The sequence below is a fragment of the Etheostoma cragini genome, chromosome 4 (assembly GCF_013103735.1).
Source record: "Etheostoma cragini isolate CJK2018 chromosome 4, CSU_Ecrag_1.0, whole genome shotgun sequence".
Classification (NCBI taxonomy): domain Eukaryota; kingdom Metazoa; phylum Chordata; class Actinopteri; order Perciformes; family Percidae; genus Etheostoma; species Etheostoma cragini.
Genome location: NC_048410.1, coordinates 2,607,472 through 2,627,030, shown reverse-complemented (window position 1 = coordinate 2,627,030; position 19,559 = coordinate 2,607,472). Strand labels below are relative to the sequence as shown.

At 41.6% G+C, this 19,559-nt stretch overlaps 1 protein-coding gene across 1 annotated transcript in view; it reads right to left on the bottom strand.

Annotated features, from left to right (window-relative positions):
* LOC117943814 (filamin-B) overlaps positions 1 to 19,559 on the bottom strand; it is a 75,653-nt gene that overhangs the window by 16,178 nt on the left and 39,916 nt on the right. The window contains exons 16-32 of the mRNA XM_034870170.1: positions 12,971 to 13,094; positions 10,376 to 10,536; positions 10,196 to 10,286; positions 9,753 to 9,907; positions 9,189 to 9,306; positions 8,907 to 8,986; positions 7,996 to 8,181; positions 7,183 to 7,497; positions 6,880 to 6,997; positions 5,549 to 5,749; positions 4,973 to 5,146; positions 4,677 to 4,839; positions 4,394 to 4,554; positions 2,415 to 2,706; positions 1,706 to 1,859; positions 1,138 to 1,327; positions 343 to 590 (exon numbers count right to left, since the gene is read on the bottom strand). Coding sequence (XP_034726061.1) covers positions 343 to 590; positions 1,138 to 1,327; positions 1,706 to 1,859; positions 2,415 to 2,706; positions 4,394 to 4,554; positions 4,677 to 4,839; positions 4,973 to 5,146; positions 5,549 to 5,749; positions 6,880 to 6,997; positions 7,183 to 7,497; positions 7,996 to 8,181; positions 8,907 to 8,986; positions 9,189 to 9,306; positions 9,753 to 9,907; positions 10,196 to 10,286; positions 10,376 to 10,536; positions 12,971 to 13,094 — 2,931 coding nt within the window. The remainder of the gene's footprint in view (positions 1 to 342; positions 591 to 1,137; positions 1,328 to 1,705; positions 1,860 to 2,414; positions 2,707 to 4,393; positions 4,555 to 4,676; positions 4,840 to 4,972; positions 5,147 to 5,548; positions 5,750 to 6,879; positions 6,998 to 7,182; positions 7,498 to 7,995; positions 8,182 to 8,906; positions 8,987 to 9,188; positions 9,307 to 9,752; positions 9,908 to 10,195; positions 10,287 to 10,375; positions 10,537 to 12,970; positions 13,095 to 19,559) is intronic.

The window sequence follows — 19,559 nt, the reverse complement described above, 5'->3', positions numbered from 1 at the left end:
ACACACACACACACACACACACACACACACACACACACACACACACACACACACACACGATCTGCAAATTAAAATGATATGTTATCATTTATGGATTATACAACTCAACTTTGAAGAGTCGGCTAATTTTGCTTTTTATGATGTTGACATGAACGGACACCAGCAGCTGCCTTTAACAACAAGATAAATACCACGAGACCATATATAGGCTACAAGATTTGTATTTAAGGAGCTAAGGGACATCCCCATCTGTCTTCTGTCGACAGACCTCCACCTCGGCTTACAAGAAGCCATTTTGGATTGCCAATCAGAGTGTAATGAACCCACTTCTGCGTTACTCACCATGACTTTGAAGGGACTCCGTGGGATGTTTTCCCCTCCGAAGCGGACGAAGATGACGTAGTTCCCGGGCGCTGGCGCGGTGTAGAAGATGTCGAAGGCGCCGTCCTCGTTCTCCAGCACCTCGGCCTCCACCTCGCTGCCGTCGGGCTGGACCACCACACAGCTCACCTTCCCTTTCCCAGCAGCCTTGGCGTTCACCACCAGGCCCAGCTCCTCGCCGATGGCCACCGTGGGACCCACACCTGGACCTGAAAGGAGCAACTTTTACTAGATTAGTTTTACCCCGCCAAATGCGTATTTTAGACTTTTTTTTTTTAGAACAAACCAGACAAAATGAGAGACAGGATCCTCTTAGTAAAGTGAAATGCTTGACATCATGGACAAAAGGATAAGAAAAGAAACCGGGTTACATTATGAGATAAAACAAAGTACGCCAAACAAAACAAAAATATCAAGTCAAAACAAATCACTCCTGATTCAAGTACGATTTCCTGTATTATTATTTTTTTTTACATTTTTCATTGGCATGTCTCAGAGAGAAAGTTATCAGTTCCATAATATAAATGTCTTGAATTACTTCTACCAACTTAGCGACTGTTTCTACTGCTTATTGCTACCCGCTAGTAGGGTTTGTATAAATATCTGTTCTGCTTTTTAGCTAAATATGTACATTTCCCAAATATTTGAAATCAAGCTTTATGCAGATTAATCCCCCCAATGCTTTTTAATATTTCATTTGTTGTGTTTTATTCCTATTTATGTTCTCTTTGAGACGGTTCACCCATGGTGACGTACCGGTGACGGTGCACTTGCTGGCGTCTCCGGTTGCCGTGGCACGAACTCTATAAGGCGAGGCGGGGATGTCGTCACCGCCGTACTTAATGACGATGGTGTACCGGCCCGCGCGGTCGGGGATGTACGACACCAGGTATGTTCCATCACCGTTGTCCTGGATACTGGGCTGCTTAGGATTACCATCCTGGTCCTGGAGAGGAAGCGGGAAAAAGAGAGGTAATTTAAGCATGATACATTTTCTGTAATTGGTGTAATTACTATGAGTGTGTGTGTGTGTGTGTGTGTGTGTGTGTGTGTGTGTGAGAGTGTGTGTGAGAGTGAGAGAAAGAGAGAGAGTGTGTGTGTGTGTGTGTGTGTGAGTGTGTGAGAGTGAGAGAAAGAGAGAGAGAGAGAGAGAGAGAGAGAGAGAGAGAGAGAGAGAGAGAGAGAGAGAGAGAGAGAGAGAGAGAGAGAGAGAGAGAGAGAGAGAGAGAGAGAGAGAGTGAGAGTGAGAGTGAGAGTGAGTGAGTGAGTGAGTGAGTGAGTGTGTGTGTGTGTGTGTGTGTGTGTGTGTGTGTGTGTTACTGACCGTGATGAGCACGCTCAGTTGGCCCTGGCCGGCGTCCTTGGCGTCGATGTTGAACTCCACGGGGAAGCTGGCTGGTACGCCGCTGGTCAACCCGGGGCCGCTGGCTCGGACTTTACTGGCATCGTGCGTGGGCAGCACCCGGAACTTGAAGGGACTGAAGAGACCACGGACACCGTTACTATGAATAATGATCTTTAGGAACAACAGTACTGTGCCGCCGTGTTCCTGAGCAAGGCATTCAAAGGCCACAACACACTACAGAAAGTGGATTTTCTCGAAAGAATAGCCACAACAACAGAAATGTTTTTCCCAAACAGCTCTTCCGCTTTCAATGCAATGATCCCTGTGAATTAAATGGAATTTATCGTTACCGAATGTATATATTCTTTTTCAAATTTAAATTTTTTGTCTTTTGAATACATTTTTTCAAACAAAGTCCCACAAAAAATAGTTCAAAGTCAAAGTGTGTGTGATAAAGCTCACTACACTCAGTGTAGAAAAGTTTATCTCACACACACACACACACACACACACACACACACACACACACACACACACACACACACACACACATATAACTGCAACACTACCTGAAAGTAAGAGTGTAAGGGAGAGTACATCGCTAGTAAGTGAGCACAGAAGTGTGAGTAGGTAATATTTTGTTCACTCCTGAACATTAGCCCCTCTGTACTGCAGTACTGCTCGGTACCTGCGTGGGACGTCCTCCTCCGCGTACTGAACGGCCACAGAGTACGGTCCCTCCACAGATGGGGTGTAGGACACCAGGTGCGTCCCGTCCCCGTTGTCCGTCACCTCCACAGGTTCCGCGACCCCTTTAGGAGCGGTGATGGCCACGGCCAGCGGCGCCACGCCGGCCTTCCTGCAGTCCACCGTAAAGGATTGTGGGATGTTGGCCCTGACCCCTGACCCAACACCGGGACCAGACACCTTGACCTTACTGGAGTCCACCACGTCCTTCACGGGGACCTTGAATGGACTTCCTGGAAATAACAGGAATAGAAAATGTAAGCCTAACTATCGGCTAATTGCAATGGCCCAATAAAGTTCATCCTGGCGCTTCTGTACATTCTTGACATGGTTTCTGGCTAATGTGGTTCCTGCAGCTGCCTTCACACAGCAGAACCACAACCAACAGCTGTTTATTAAAAGGTGTCGAACAAGGACAACATGCTGAGCTTTTCCGGAAGAAAGTCAATTAAACCCAGCTGCGGATTTTTTATAACTGCAACCACCTCTTTAAAACATCAAACTACTTCTTTTATTAGACAATAACATCAACAACATCTTTTCAACGTTAACTGAAAAACTTAACTTTTTAACGCCCGTTGTTTCCAGGTGGAAATAAGAGCAGAGGCAACAAAATGTTGGGAGGAAATTAACATTAAAGTGCCTTCAGGAAATAAACAGACATGTGAGGGATAATAAATATATCTAGATTTTTAAAGGATAAGACTGCGATTATTCAATATCTTTCTTTTTGTCAACAAAAAAAACAAAAGAGTTGATTGCCTAACAAGTATTGTGTGTGCATATTAAATTCTGATATATATTCTTTCTCATCAATAAGACACACTGTTGCTCTCGGTGACATACTCCTTCATTACTAGGAACATACACACTTTGACAAGATCCCACACACACTGTCCTGCTGCCACACAAACTAACACCAAATGTTGATTAATGCGCCGCTGAAAATAGTCCCCAACCAATTGAAAATTCACTCCTGTTTTTTTGATAAAAAAACTACAGTGAACAGTAGAGCCTGACCAATAAAGGATGTTTAAGGCCGATACAATACAAATATTTGCTTATATAAAAGTCTAATATTCCGATATATCGGCAGATATATACTGTAAATATAAAAAAATGTTAAACCCAGAAAGGCGTAACACAAACAGATTTCCCTAACATTAAGTATTTGTAGTTATTTATGACTTCTAAAATAATACGATAATAATTTGTTTTATTGTCACAGAACAGAACAGAGGAACATCAAAATATATTAAAGGTCTGATAAATAAAATTATAATTTAAGATATGAAACTTAAAGTCCTTTGAACAAAAACACATTAACAAAAAAAATCATGTTCCATGTTGCCAACAGGGACGTTGTAGAGCGCCCTCTGGTGGACAGACAATGCAACGGCAACACTCATAACATGGTTGACCGTCCGTTTTTATTTTATTTTGTAAATATTAATTTATCAGAATTATTTATTTGGCATTATAAAATAATTCTAAGGAATTAATATTTTGAAAAAAAGAACTGCCATTATAAATGCCGATATCGATAGATCGGGAAATGCCTAATATGGGCCGATAATATAGGCCCACCGATACATCGGCAGGGCTCTAGTGATCAGCTGATTTAGGAAATTACTGAGCCTTAAATTTTAAAAAATAATAATAAAAAATATGTACTATATTTGTGAGACGAGACTTTACCAGTGGACTTGGGGTAGGAAAGATAGAGAGTATTAAGAGATTGAATAACACATTGTTGGTTTAGGTATTTGTTGACCATAATAAAAATATAGAATATAATCAAACTGATCCTTTGAGATATTCCACTTCACACAGAACCAACCAAACAATCCTGCCAATCATAAAACCACACAATGTTGTTAGTCTCCAGCATGAAATGGCTTTAAAAACATCTAATCTCACCGGGGATGTGCTCTCCTCCGTAGGTGATGTTGACGTCGTAGAGGCCCGGGGTGAAGGGAACGTACTCCACGCTGCAGCTGCCATCTTTGTTGTCTTTGCAAGACATCTTCGACTCCGACGGACCCTCCACGGTGATGCCGAGACCGCCAATACCGGCCCCTCTGGTGACGGATCAACACACCCAAAATCAGTAATAGTGTGACCTGAAGCTAGAGACGTTTTCACTGCAACAAAACGCTACAGGGATCACAACCGGTCTCTGCTCGTTTGCTGCCAACGCTACCTGGTGATGATGTTGAAGTTGTTGGGCTTGTCCGTCAGGGCTTGTTGCAGCCCGGGGCCAGTAGCCACCACCCTGGTGGGGTCACATCCCTCTGACACAGACACCCTGAATGGGCTCTTAGGAACCGCTGTGTCGTCATAGAGAACCTGGACGTTGTGGACGCCTGAAACACACAAACCGGGACAGACAACAGCTGATGAAACTGAAACATTGTCGCAGTTTACAGTAAAATAGTTTCGTAAAGTTTACAGCTTCAAGGTGAGTGTTTATCAGTTTTGAACAAACGGGTGTGTTACCATTCTCAAAAGGAGTGTACTCGACGGTGTAGGTCCCGTCCCCATTGTCGGTAATCTGACTGTCTGTCAGCGCCCCGGACGGGCACCTAACCTCCGCCTTCACGTGGTCTCCTCCTCGCCGGCTCAGAGGACGGGCGTCCACCGTGAACGATGTGGTGGCTTCTCTGAAAACAGCTAGAGAAGAGAGAAGGGATTTTTTTAAAGAAAAATGTATCAAAAAGGTGGCAGAGAAAGGGGAGGTAACCTTGCCCCTTATGACCTCATAAGGGGAACGATTCCAGGTCGGCCCAATCTGAGCTTTTGTTTTTTACTCTCAAAAGGCAGAGCAGGATTCCCAGGGCTTGGTTTACACCTATCACCATTTCTATCTACTGGGGGTCCATAAGCAGGCTGGGGGAACTCATATTAATGTTTTAAAAAAAAAACTCTTAAAAGGGACATTTTCACGCCATGGGACTTTTTAACAAAAGTGTTTAATGGTGTGTTTTGTTATTTCTAGAGCACAAAGTAAGTAAGTTGCCACCTTTTCTCAGAGCAAAAAGAGCTACACACTGACTCAGATGGACCATACCACACCTTGTCTTTCCACTCCGGGTCCGAACACTTTGATTTTGGATGTGTCGACGGCAGGATCCACCATCACGTTAGCAGGGAAACCGGGGACGGCCTTGCCCCCGTACTTCAGCAGCAGGGTGTACATGCCGGCGGTCAGGGGGACGTAGGTCACTGTGTATGTCCCGTGTTTGTTGTCCACCACCTCTGTCTTAGCTTTAACACCTGGAACAAAACAATCCAATTTTGTTTTGACATTTTTACATTAATATCACATAACTTAAGACTTAATATCATAAATATAAGCTGTTCTTTCGAATTTTAGACTGCCATGTTGTCTAGGATGTCTTCACACCTATAGCTCCGTGGACTCTGTGTGATTCAGGGGGGAAGTTACAACATTGCTGCATTTTTAATTTGGTTTGGTTTGCTTTCACACTGCACTTTGTCAAACGCACCAAACACTGTAAACTGTGTTTATTCGACAGAATATCTGAAACTCGCCGATTCTGGTCCCATAAATAATGGCGCAACACCAAATTCACATCATCTCAGGTTTTCTGGTTCTGCTTTAGTGTTTCTAATATTTTAGAAGAAGGCGAACAACGTGAGCAGCTGATAGATCGAGTAGCGAGTGAAGGAGAGGGATGTCACACAGAGGACCAGCGATGTATGCTCAGACCAGCTTTTGGATCTGAGGGTTATCATCCCTTCATATTTAAATCCGTAAATTGTGTGCAGGGTTTAAATTGCCAGTTGGTACATGCGTTGTTTTTGGTCCACTTCCTGTATTTGGGGCGGACCGCGTTCTCACCTGAAGCAAACCGAACTATAGTTCACTCGGAAGCGCCCCCCCCCCCCCCCCCCCCCCCCCCCCCCCCCCCCCCCCCCCCCCCCCCCCCCCCCCCCCCCCCCGCCCCCCGTTTTCAAGCGCACCAGAGTTCAGATTAGCTTTCACAACAGCCCAAAACAGCTGGACTATCAGACTCAACGGTTCGTTATTTCAGTTAATTCAGTAAAATATGATAGGACATATGATATGATTATGGGAAATATTCTGAATGTATTTGCTTTCTGAAGGAGACTTAAATGAGAAGATTGATATCATGCTCACATCTAAGATCGGTATCGATCTTCTCATGAAACTCTCAGCTTGAAAGTAAATGAGCATATTTCCCAAAATGTGGAGCTATTCCTTTAAAAAGCAGATTGATTGATGAAATATTTAACAACTAATGGACAACTTGGAAAGTGTTTACTTCTAACGTACATATGAAAGCATGTACAAGCACCAGTATGCTTATTTACAGCATATAGTGTGTATACTGGTTCCTGGTGAATGAAATCAGTGTTACCAGAGCCTGGAGCAAAGCCAGTGGGACTGGTCGGGGTGGAGTCTGGTACGGCCTCCAGGCTGAGTTGTCCCGGTCCGGCCCGGGAACAGTCCACATTCACCACACTGGTCTCTCCAACCTGCACAGACGCACAACAAGCTGGATCAGACTTTATCCTGTGAGAGTCAGCGGCTCGAAGTGATATGTTGTTGCATTTGGGAACAAAACAACAACATAGTTTCTAAATGAATCCAAAATCTGATTTAATCAGGTTTCTTAAAATGCATTATTTATAAGCTTCTACCTTCCTCTCCAGATGCTCACCTTGGCTCTTTTCAAGCCCGACCCCGATGCCACCACCTTAGAGGGGTCAAAGGGCATCTGGATGTCGGCTCTGAATGGCGAGCCCGGGACGTGGACCTCCTCAAACAGGATGTTAACCAGGTAGTCTCCGGGCTCGGTGGGCAGGTAGGAGACGGAGCAGGTCCCGTCTCCGTTGTCCGAACACTCGATCTTGGCCTCGGTCGGCCCCTCCACCGTCAGCCCCAGACCACCGGTGCCGGCGCCCTTGGTGTCGATGGTGAACTCTGCAGGGTTTCCTACCAGACCGCCCTTCAGACCAGGACCAAACGCCTTCACCTGGAGGGGACAACGATGATGCCATGAAGCCTCTTTTAGTGCTTTACTTAATATTTATTTAATGACTTGATTTGTTACGTTTATTTTTCCTGCTGAAACATTTTTAGTGGGCTTTACACTGCAGATGTTAATCGGCATCTGTGTTTTCTTTAGTTGTGGATGCAACACCAAATTGTTCAATCATTCTTATACATTTTTTATTTTCACTTGTTCGGTATGCGCCCTGAAAGTATATAATGGAAATAGACTATAAACATGATCATTTATTTGTTTTAGTGTTTTTTTTAATCTATTTTTTATTCTTGTCTTCATAAATGATTGCCATCAAGACACAAATGACAATATTTACTTTAAACATCTTTGCATTAAAAAAAAAAAAAAAAAACAGTGGAAAAAGTAAGAAAACAGAGAAGGTAACAACTGTAAGGAACAGAAAAGACAAGAAAAGAAAGTGGATCCTTAGGAGGGTTTTTAAAGAGAAAAAGATCCTGATGTTACCTTGCTGGGGTCTGGAGGCAACTGGGCCTCCACAGGGAAGGGGCTCCCAGGGACCGGGTGTCCGTCGTAGGACACGTTGACAGCATGGACCCCCTCCTCCGTGGGGGTGAAACGGACCAGACTGACGTCTGCTTTACCGGGCTGAGGCTCCATTTTACACTTTACTGCACGCTGGCTGGGACTCAGCTATTAAAAGACACACACACACACACACACACACACACACACACCTTTATAGTATCAGCCTGGTTATTTTATATATATGTCCATCAAGTACATTTCCAGGAAAGTGAGGGACAAAGTCTGACATCCAGGACGTCGGGCTTTGTCCCTCACCTTCCGCTCTCCGTGTGTTCCCGTTCTCAAAATCCCATCACCACGGGAAACAACAACAAACCTCGAGCTAGCAAGCTACACGCTGAAAATGGAAAGTTTTTAAGAACATTTAGAATGTGTATTAAGGCAGGTATGCTTGATTCATTCAGGGAATGGTTGTAAAGATTGACAAAGAACATGTTTACAGCATTAACTCTCTAACTGGGATGTGTTGGGAGCGATTGGTGGAGATTGCTGTGGACAACGTAAACACGGCTATACACTGCGATGTGTCCTGCTAATTTAAATGGCGCACCTAACTGTATTGTGTGAACAGTTAACTTCACACTTCAAGTATTTAACTTCAATTAATATTGATGTGACATTTAATTTCACGAGGTGCAAATGTTCCATCAAAACAAATTCCTTCCTGAGACTAATTTGTACTGCGCCGCCCAAGACGACTGGGATTGGTTTAAAGAAATGCAATCTATTTTCTCCTATCCCAGAATGTAGCTGTGGTGTAGCCAGACCTTACTACACAGCGCTGTGGCGATGGGTCTGGAAATGCAAGCAATTGTGATGTAAACACTCACCACTGCCACCTCCAGGCAACCTTGACCTCCTGCCCCCTTTGTGTCCACCATAAACTGCTGCTCCTGATCAACCTCCGCTCCTGAAAGACATTTATCAATTTGACAATGACGTAAAAACGAGTCCTGGAGAGTCGTCAATCAATACTAAACATTGCATTTTCTGTGGTGGATGGATGCTTCCCTAAAGTAGTTTTTACTGAGGGAAATGTCCTGTTATTTTAACATTTACATCGCTTTACAGTCTGTCTACCAAGCAGGAAACCGATATAATGGATTTCTTACTTCCATCCAGGTTGTCCACAGTGACTTTGCTCAGATCCAGCGGGGCGGCGATGCCGACCGTGAAGGGGCTCTTGGCGATGGGATCCTTTCCATACGTCACCATGATCTTCTGCTCCCCCTGCAGACACATGCAGATCCAACACTTCAACACTTACTCCATTTTAAAAGTAATACGTAAGAACACAGGAGGCAGCCATTCACCGGCCATGTTGACCAATCCCCTGAGAACATGTTGTAACTTGAGATTAGTGGTGTGGCGTTCACTGGGTGCAAACAAGACTTTGAGAAAAAGTGTTTATTTTTTCTGCTTTTGTTGATTCTCATCATGACAGTGTTAAATTTTCTCATGTGCGAACAATAAAAAGCATTTTATAGTATTATTTTGGGCTGATAAAAGCCATGGAGTACAGACAATCTGTTGCACAGGTGTGCATCTGACACATTTTGCTGTGTATGGGTGTATTTAATGTACCTATTGAAAATGTACAAGTTTGACATACCTGTTATATTTATTTACTTTATACCATATTTACTTATTTATCCACCAGTGAGTATTTGACATACCTGTTGTACAGGTGTGTATCTGACAGTCTGGGAGTAGTCGTAGTTGTCGATGATTTCAAAATCATTGACGGGGGAGGAGAAGGAAACATCCAGCGGTGCTTTACCCGCTCCTTTAGTCATCACTGTGAAATGAGTCGGCTTACCGCTCTCCACACCTGCACAGGGAGAGAGGTACAGACGGGGAGAGAGAGGGGGAGGGAGAGAGAGAGAGGGGGGGAGGGAGAGAGAGAGAGAGAGAGAGAGAGAGAGAGAGAGAGAGAGAGAGAGAGAGAGAGAGAGAGAGAGAGAGAGAGAGAAGTGCAAAAGTCATTTATAGACATTTAAAATGGAATATTAAAACACACCAGACAAAATTAGTTTTGGAAAATTGGTAATTGTGTGTGTGTGTGTGTGTGTGTGTGTGTGTGTGTGTGTGTGTGTGTGTGTGTGTGTGTGTGTCTAACCAGTGCGAGCCAGTCCAGGGCCTTCTGCTTTGACCTTCGATGCATCATGGGAAGGATCAACTTTGACGTTAAATGGGCTCTGTGGAACTTCCTGTGTGGACAAATTCACACTGAACATCATCAAAACAAACCACCAACATCTTCACATACCTATCCAGATATCTGTGTGTGTGTGTGTACCTTGTCGGTGAACAGGACTTTAACTGTGAGTTTTCCAGCAGCAGGAGGCATGTATTTGACAGTGAATGTATCGTTGGCGTTGGGGATGATGTCAAAGTCCACATCGGCCTCATCTTCACCGACCATGTTGGCATCACACTTAATGCCCACGCTGACATCACCTGAATGAAGGTGGGTAGGACACACATGAGATCATTTGCTGTCAACACACACTAACACACACACACACACACACACACACACACACACACACACACACACACTACTTCTGAAATTAAACCTTCAGCTGATACTGGCTGTCAGAGAGAGAGAGAGAAAGAGAGAGAGAGGGTTTGTGTGTGTGTGTGTGTATTCTTCATGTGTGTTTAGATGGAAACTAGCTTCACGCCAAATTAAAAACGCGTCTGTTGGGATTTACGGTTTTCATTACACACAAAAAGCAGATGTACAACCACATTTTGGATAGATTGCTAAATTTATGAACGAGAAAGCACACAATAATTATTCCTTCTCTCGCTACCGTGACTACAAGCATTTTGAATAAACTGGACACGTCTTTTTTTCAAGTGACACTGAATGCCACAAGGGGGTGCTAGATGCTTTCTTGTGTTCATTCTTTGTATGTAGTCATGTCATACATGTTGCTCCTGTCGTCCCCTCTCTAATGTAAACAATGAACTAACCACTAACCCAAGCACAACCAAAGAGTTGCCTGCAGCGGAACTGAGCTGACGAACACAGCAGAGGAATTCAAAGTATGAGGGGAATGAAGCAGCTATCCGTGTCAGACAACAAAAACAGGTCAGATTAATCATTAACTGACGATCTGAACACTTTCTCTCTTTGCCTTCCCCCGCTCCCCCATAGCTTGTTTCTCTAAGTGTGTTCACACAGCACATCATTAAGGAGGACACAAGCACCACCGTTAAGAAAAACTAGATGAAAATCCTTTCTGTATCAAATGCACACTGCCCACAGAAGCGTCTAAATGCTTTAGGGTATTTTGATCTTTTACGTTAAAGTAAAACTAGCAGTACCTCAAGGCCAATTTACTCCACTACAAGTAAAAGTAATGCTTTCAAAATCTTACTTAAGTATTATAGCAGGAAAATGTACTTAAAGTAGCACAAAACTACTCATAAAAGCAATTGAAGTCAGTGTGATATATTAAAGAATTTTATGTTGTTGCTGGTTGACATTTATACACTATTTTTTACTATTATACTACACTATTATATACTCTTTTTGTTTGTGTTTAGCAAACCGTCATATTTTATAAACTCATATATATATATTGAGTGCAAAATCTTTATCTACACAGTAACTATAGCTATCGAATAAATGCAGTGGAGTAAGTACAATATTTCCTTTAGAAATGTATTGGAGGAGTATGATGCCGCAAAAACGAGTACCTCTAAGTTGTAACTAAGTAAAGCACTTGAGTCAATGTTGTTGTTATGTTCCACAACTGGGAATAATGGATTCCAATGTACAGTCTCAGCAAAACCATAAAGCATAAACATGTTCACATTAACTTGTCAAGCCACTCAATTTCTCTATCGTTGTTTTGTGTATTGCATAAAATCCTTGAAAATAAAATATCTAAATATGCTTCTTTATTTTGGCCTTCTGGAACATGAGGAGGTGTGAGAGCTATACACGTGTATTGTATGAACTGTATCTCTGTGAGAGAGTGTTAGGTAAATACTAAACGGATAAATAACGGAGAAGTGGGTTATTGTGCACCAGTATTTTGTGAAGTTTCAGTGGACGGTGTAAATCGCCAACACCAGACTTTCTCTGTCTTCAAACTGTTGTGTGTGTGTGTGCGCGCGCATGCGTGCGTGCGTGCGTGCGTGTGTACATCACAATAAATCAAATCTGTCTGGGAAGCAATTTGAAGCAGCAACAGCACCTCAAGATGCACCCCCCATCGGCCAAAATCAGAAATCTGAGTTTAATAAGTAACTTATGATAACACTAAATTGTACATACAGTGACTTCATCATATTATGAATTGATTCTGGCTTGCAGAGTGCCTTGCAACAGCAGTTGGTTCTTTGCCATTTTCCAGAAGGAAATCCTGTAAGTTACGTCTGTTGACCAGTGCGTCAATAATAATGTGTACATCCTCTGTACCACTCGTTAATAACTCCCTGTACAGTCACTCTCCACTGCATCTGCTACAGTACTGTACATCTTCTCAGTTGGCACTATTAAACCTTTAGCCAGTAAGTGGCCGCTACAGCCATTAAAACAAGAGTTTTGTGTGTTCTCTGCTCAAGAAGGTTAGAGCGATGAATTTCCTATCGGGATGTTTCAGCCATGAGATCATTGCCAACACATACTGACGAGAGGGAATTGAGTTTGTGTGTGTGAGAATCACTCACAGATGATATAAAGGTCAAGGTTGGTCTGCACATTTACATGTGCTGTTCTGACACAGATGACAACTGGTCTAACACAAAAAAAAAAAACAGTCTGTGGGGGATTTCCTGTCTTAATATTCACTTGTGTGCAAGTGTCTAACCAGTGTGAGCCAGTCCAGGACCCTCTGCTTTGACCTTCTATGCATTGTGTGTGTGTCTTTCTTACCGTCTCCGGCTCCTGAACAGTCCACGGTGAAGTGCGTGGGCTCGTTGGCCTTCAGTCCGGTTCTCTCCACTCCAGGACCGAACACCTTCACCATCTTGGGGTGGCTGCCTTTACCCACGTTTACCTACAAGCACCACAACAAGAAATTAAACTTGTTTTAATTTTTAAAAGGTTATTTAAGGAGATTTCCTCCCTCAGTTCCTGCAATGTCTGAAATAGCCATGCATTGAAATTGTTTTTGGTATTTGTAACAGAATGAACACTAAATATGGAGTGCCACAGGGCTCCGTCATAGATCCCCTACTTCTCCGTCTTTACAGACAACTTGCAACATTCTTCAATACATTTTTCAATATGTTATGTTGTATCTCAAATGGCTTACACTAAACTTTATTAACACAGAAGTGCCATTGGAGTTTAGATAAGGGTGACATTTTAAACAGCAAAGCTGTTGTCTAGAAAAGCTTAAACTTCACCAACTTTCATATCAACTGCCATATAAGTATACTTTTTTTAAATTATTAATTAATTCAGGGGGCCTTTATTTCGGAGCCCAGAGATGTGCCAAGAATTAGAGATAACCTGAAATTGGTACCATGCTTGTGGTACTTTGCTCAATTGTTCAATTTTAAATATCTTCAATGCTCCTAAATGTGACATTAAAATAATGTGTACATCACAACTTTGATATGTATTTAAAGTGGATAGGAGGATCATATCGTTGGTCAAAAACCCCAAAGATGATTGTGTTGAGTTAAAGGGGTGTTCAAGTTAATATATTTCCCCCTAGTTTCTAAAAATATCTCTGAAACGTTAAGCTAATTTTCCAGCTGCAGCATCAGAGGCTGCAATAAAGACCTGCTGAATGGTTGTAAAACTAGATCCCAAAAAGCATTCAGTATGTGAATACGTAGAAGCAAATCTCATCTATAATTTACACTGTTAAGATTTTACCTCCACAATAACAGTTATAGGAGTAGTCATTTTATAATGTTTCATAAAAATGTAGCATTGTCTTTTAGAGCTGCAAAGAAAATGTTTAGAAACTAACGACTTTACGTACTGACAAATCCTGCAGGATGGCGTAATTTCACCCAAACAGATAAAGGACTGAGTTTTATTGAATTTTCTTGTCAAAAATTAACAGGCACAAACAAGTTTTAAAAACTTTTTTTTCCTTTTACAAAACACAATAACATGTGATTATCACTTACTTTACACACACACACAGCTGCATAATGTTTTATTTACGCATTTCATCTACTTCTGCACTGTCATTGTTGCCACTATTTCTATTTCTAGAGTTACGATTACAATAATTTTATCGAGGATTGTAAAATCTTTATTTCTGGTTGATACGTTGTAGTAAATTATAGCATTACACTGAAACTAGAAAAATCTAAAATACACATGTAAATGATTGAGAACGAAATAACATATACGCACTAAAATTAAGAAAAAAAACAACAACAACAGCAAACTAAAGCAAATGAACCAAACAACACAGTAAAACGTTGAAGTGAAATGTCATAATTTATTTTTTAAACCAAACTAACTTCCACTTAAGTGGATAGAAATGATGTTGAGTTTTAGTACAGTTGAGGTGCAAGGTTAGTTTCAAACATGTTAGTTACAGATTCTCTGTTAGACAAACAATGCAATCATAAAAAAAAAATGCATGTACTGCATTTCCATGCACACAACTTTGTTCACTAAATTACCTTTAGAAAACAGATTCAATAATTCATTCAAATTCTTTACTCTAAAATCTTTTACTTCAAATTTACCCAATTGTTTTAACAAATTACACAGATCAAAAGGTCAGCACACTCACCTAATACATAACAATTAGAAGCAAGTCTGGACAGTGCAATGCATTTCTCTGACTTGTAAAGCTTAGAAGCAGCAATTTTGTCTCATTTTACCAGCTTTTTTAAGTCTTCCAGGTTGGTTTTTAGGTTACAGACTTGGGGCCCCTACAGTTTAATTATCAACCCAACTTCAACCGAATCTCACTTAATCCTCAAAGCCAACACTACACTCAAAATGGATGTAGTTATTACAGATGTAGATTTACGTAGTAACTATGTTCGGGGCTTACTAGGCAGCAACATTAGCGCGCCAAGCAAACCGGGCCAGATATTGTTCCATTAGCAACCGAGGTAATCCATGACCATTGACTGATGCCTGTCACAGAACTGACTGCAAGTCCTGCATCTTCTGAGGTGCAGTTCACACAGCAGGTTAAAAGTGTAAAATCAGATGTCAGAGTTGCCAAAGAGGAACTCAACACAAAACCTTTGGACGGACGTAGTTTACCTCTGTGAGTCTATTCAGTCAAAGTGCCAATTCCACTGAAATTAACTGATTTAGATGTAAAAAGTCACTGTAATAAATGCTGGTGAGACTGACCCTGCCTGCATATAACAATTTTGTTTTAGATGTTTCCAAGCATTGTCAGCAAAAGGTCAATATCCTGTTTTCGGACAATCGAACACAACAAAATCTACAGTTATGTGTTGCTTTGCATCCCAGTCATGGATCTTAGTCAACATTAAAATCAAGTCAGGATTCCACAATGAGTTTCTCTTCCACGCTGCCTTCTTTACCTTCCCACACAGCTGTGTGTTCCCAGGGCTCCAGAGCGCTGGGTGTGACTGTTTACTTTCTATCCATCTACTGTATCAACACTAAAGTTGGAGAAAGGTGTGGTTGGTGCCTGCAGGCTGCTGCAGCTCACAACAAGTCTGCTGATTCATCAAAATGACGTCTGCTCCAAACTTTGGAATAAAACTTTTTAGACAAGCACAAACGACCCCTAACCAGTTGAAATGACTTGTGGACCAGTAGAAATATTTTCATCACAGGAGAAAATCACCAATGTTGGATGTTGCAGAATCCACCGTGAGTGCTGAGCAAAGCTTTGTACAAATACTATGAAGCAGTGTTGAAAACCAAACCAATTTCAATCGTTTTCTTGCTTGATGATTGTGCCATATTTTCACGCAGCAAAGTCTTTAAAAGCTATTTCCATCTGCATCAACTTGTCTTGTCTAAAGAGTCCTTGTGTCACAACTTTGTAACTCTGATGTCGCAACACAAAGAAAGTCCTTGCCAACTCCTGAGGGCTGTTGGCATTGTCATTAACTCCCCAACAGACCCATATACAGACACATCTAAGGCCAATTGGAAGTTTCTCATGAGACTTATTTGCCCAGCGGGTGAAACTGTAAATCCTTCTAACAACAGGGAGAAGGCAAGACAGCTGATAAAGAATCTCCAAAAGCTCACAGCGATAAGTACAAAAATTAAAGATGATTACAATATAAAGAAGTAAAATAAAAACCCTTTCACTACCATTTTATATCATTTAGTTGACAGTTTTTTAAGAAGACTTGAATTAAATAAATGTTGGAACATCTTTTAATTAAACCTTAGTCAGATCCTCATAAATGAGGATATAATAAGGAGCTCACTGAGTATAACAAAATCACTTTGGCAAGCTTTTATTTGTAAATAACACTCAGTTCTTATATATAATGCTTCACTTATCTGAACCTCTCACACTTTACAATAAACAACTGCACATGCATTGTACTTTCAGGCCCCCATCTTGCAACCAGCGCAGTTGACTTCATACACCGACGCATGTATCATTCCCATTTTGCACCTGACGCACAGCAAACTTTTTCCTCCACAGACTAATGAAAATAAAATAGTAAATGAACTTGGACTCCCGGGGGCGGTTCAGCAAAAGGAGGATGTGTGTTCCGGCGCATATGTTCCTTTGTGCTATTTTGCAGTTTCAGAAACAGAACAATTCCGCCACAGACCAGGAACAACCTAGTCTAAAGTTAGTGGCGCGTTATTCAGAGGCTGTTTTAAGGGCGCATGCTTGGCTGTAATGTAGAGTGTGCACGCCGCGCATACACTTCTCTCGTCTCATGGACCCAGCAGTTCCTATTTTTGCAAAAATACATAAATACAAGGACAAATATGACGTTGTTTTACACATTATTGCCATAAATCGTGGATGTGTTGAGGACATAAATGAGGAACTCTAAGGACTTAAGGCGATGTGATGTTGAACTGCATGGGCCGATGCCGCAAGTAGACCCAAACGCCCAAGCAGCAGCAGCAGCAGCAGCACGGGAGAGGAGAGACAGAAGAGCTGCATCATCTATAAGGAGGTATCTCCGTCTAATGTTAGACTACATAGCAAAAATATCACCATGCATTCATAACCTCATGATTCAGTGAGAGCCCAAAACCCCGGAAATTATGTTTTTGTGACATTTCTGTATATACATTTTGTCAAAAAGAAAAAACAATAGCAAACGTGGATGGTATTAAGAGCAAATCCACTATTATAATAGCAATCTGACATGGAATCAGCGCACTTGCTTTTAAAAGGGAATGTGAAACAACGCTGATTGGTTTATTGCATATTACGCCCAAACCACACCTATGAGTGATGTAGCTATTTCAGACCAACCCATTTTAGATTTGCATTGGGCGCAAGAGTCATTTATCCCGCCGGTACAATAGCAACAGGTCCAAGATCCACCCACAGAGCTACTAGCATTTCAGATCGTTAAAATAGAGCCCTCAAGTTCCTTTTGACTAGTTTTAAGCAGTAGGAGAACAAGTAAGTGATCCCTCACCGGCTTCCCACCAGCCTGAACTGATATTCATGTTGACTGGGACAAACAATCAAGTCAGAGCTAGCGTCGCTTGGAAATTCAATTTCAACTCTAACTACTCAGTGATCGGGCTTTTAATTGGACTGGCAATTAACACCAAAGCAAAAATATCAAAAGCTATAGTGGAGCCCGGCGCACTGAAAACACACTCAAATAGACTGTGTGGTTTATGTGTCGTCAAAATTGGTGAATCCAAATCCATTTTCTTTTTTTATCTTTAAACCATTTTTTGTTTTTTTTATAACTGCGACATGTATGCGTTGTCAAAGTGGTGTAGATGTCTTCATTAGATGTGTTTTCTCAAACTGAGTATTAATTTTGCATTGGGCTTTCTTGGCCAGCAAAGCAGGAAAGACTAACGGGCAAAAACGGGTAAAACAAAAAACATGTTACTTTTACAGCCATTACATCATTATTTGTATTATTTGAGCCTGCATATGTTAAAGTAGAAACGTACCGAGCCATTCAAAGTAAGTACCGGGGCCAATCAGGCCATATTTTACATCTTGTTATTTTTAGGAGTCACATTTTTCCAGTTAGTTTCAATAGTAATAGAGCAATAATTTAAGACTATAGCTGTTGTTTCAATATGTCAGACATGTATTTAATTGACATGTAAGTGAATAAAGTAACGTATTGGATCGTTTTGTAAAAATATAGGGGTGGGAGTTGAACAATGACAATTTTTGGGGACTCCCGCAGGTCACGTGAATCCCGCGGTAGACAATCTCACTGTTAGTAACGTGATAGGAACGGATTGAGCATTGAAATCAATTGAAAGTAGGAAGATTCGCGAGGCAAAACAAAAATGGAATAAATATGAAACTACACAGTGTGGGGGGGGGGGGGCAGTGATTTTACGTGATTGGGACATGCCTGGAGTATTTGTCGGCTCGGGACGGGATGAGAGTGACAACTGATTCCTGTGTCGCCCTCTAGTGGCAATCACAGGGTCCATCATGATATAATACCTGGCTTGCGATACAAATAATATCACATTACAGCAATTCTGTGTTAGTTAATATATTGCTAGACAATGCTATAATGATACATCATGATATCGGTCTAACGAATATGAATACAAATGTAAGGTTAAGTGCAGATTTTCTTTCTTTATTCACTGAAAGTCTAAACTGTTAGAAAACAAAATAATTCTGCAGAACATGTTTTTCAGTCTGTAAATTAAAATGACCCAACTATAGAGCAGTTATGGGTCCAGCCTTTGGACTTAAACATGGCTGAGGCATCCGTTATTTTTCTCAAACTGTCGTCTGCCATCCCGTTGAAAACCTCTCCGGCTGGTTAACTTATGTTCAAGTTTCCTTCGTTCATGTGTTGAGCGCCAGCTCGAGGAGCTATGAAGCAGCAACACCGGGTGCAGGGGAATCTATTGAGAGCACCTTATTTTATTCATTAAAATATCTATATTTGGCGTCAGTGTACCGATTATCGTAACGCACGAAGACGGACAAAGATGTACTGTATTGCTCTGTCGATATTTTGTCCCACCCATGATCAAGACAGCCCTGCTTTAAAGCATATAATAGATATTTATAGTTTTAGAATTACTGGTGCCTCCTTTCTCCATCTACATTAATAACGTTCCCCTCTTCAGGTCGGTGCCAATTAAATCACAAAAGCCCTTTACTGGATTGCATCTTGGATCAGAAAGGTTCAGATTAGTGAAGTTCTAGTGCAGGTAAACCAAAGAAAAGTGTTAAAACAAAACAAAAAGCTTAGTGAAGTACAGTGCATGGACAGTGGTTACAGTACAGAAACGGCTGGTTAGTGCATGTGGCGGTTGAATCAACTTCAGTACATAGAAACAACTTCAGTTAAATAACTTAGTTCAAAACAAGTTATGATTAGTGAGGTTGTAAAAGACA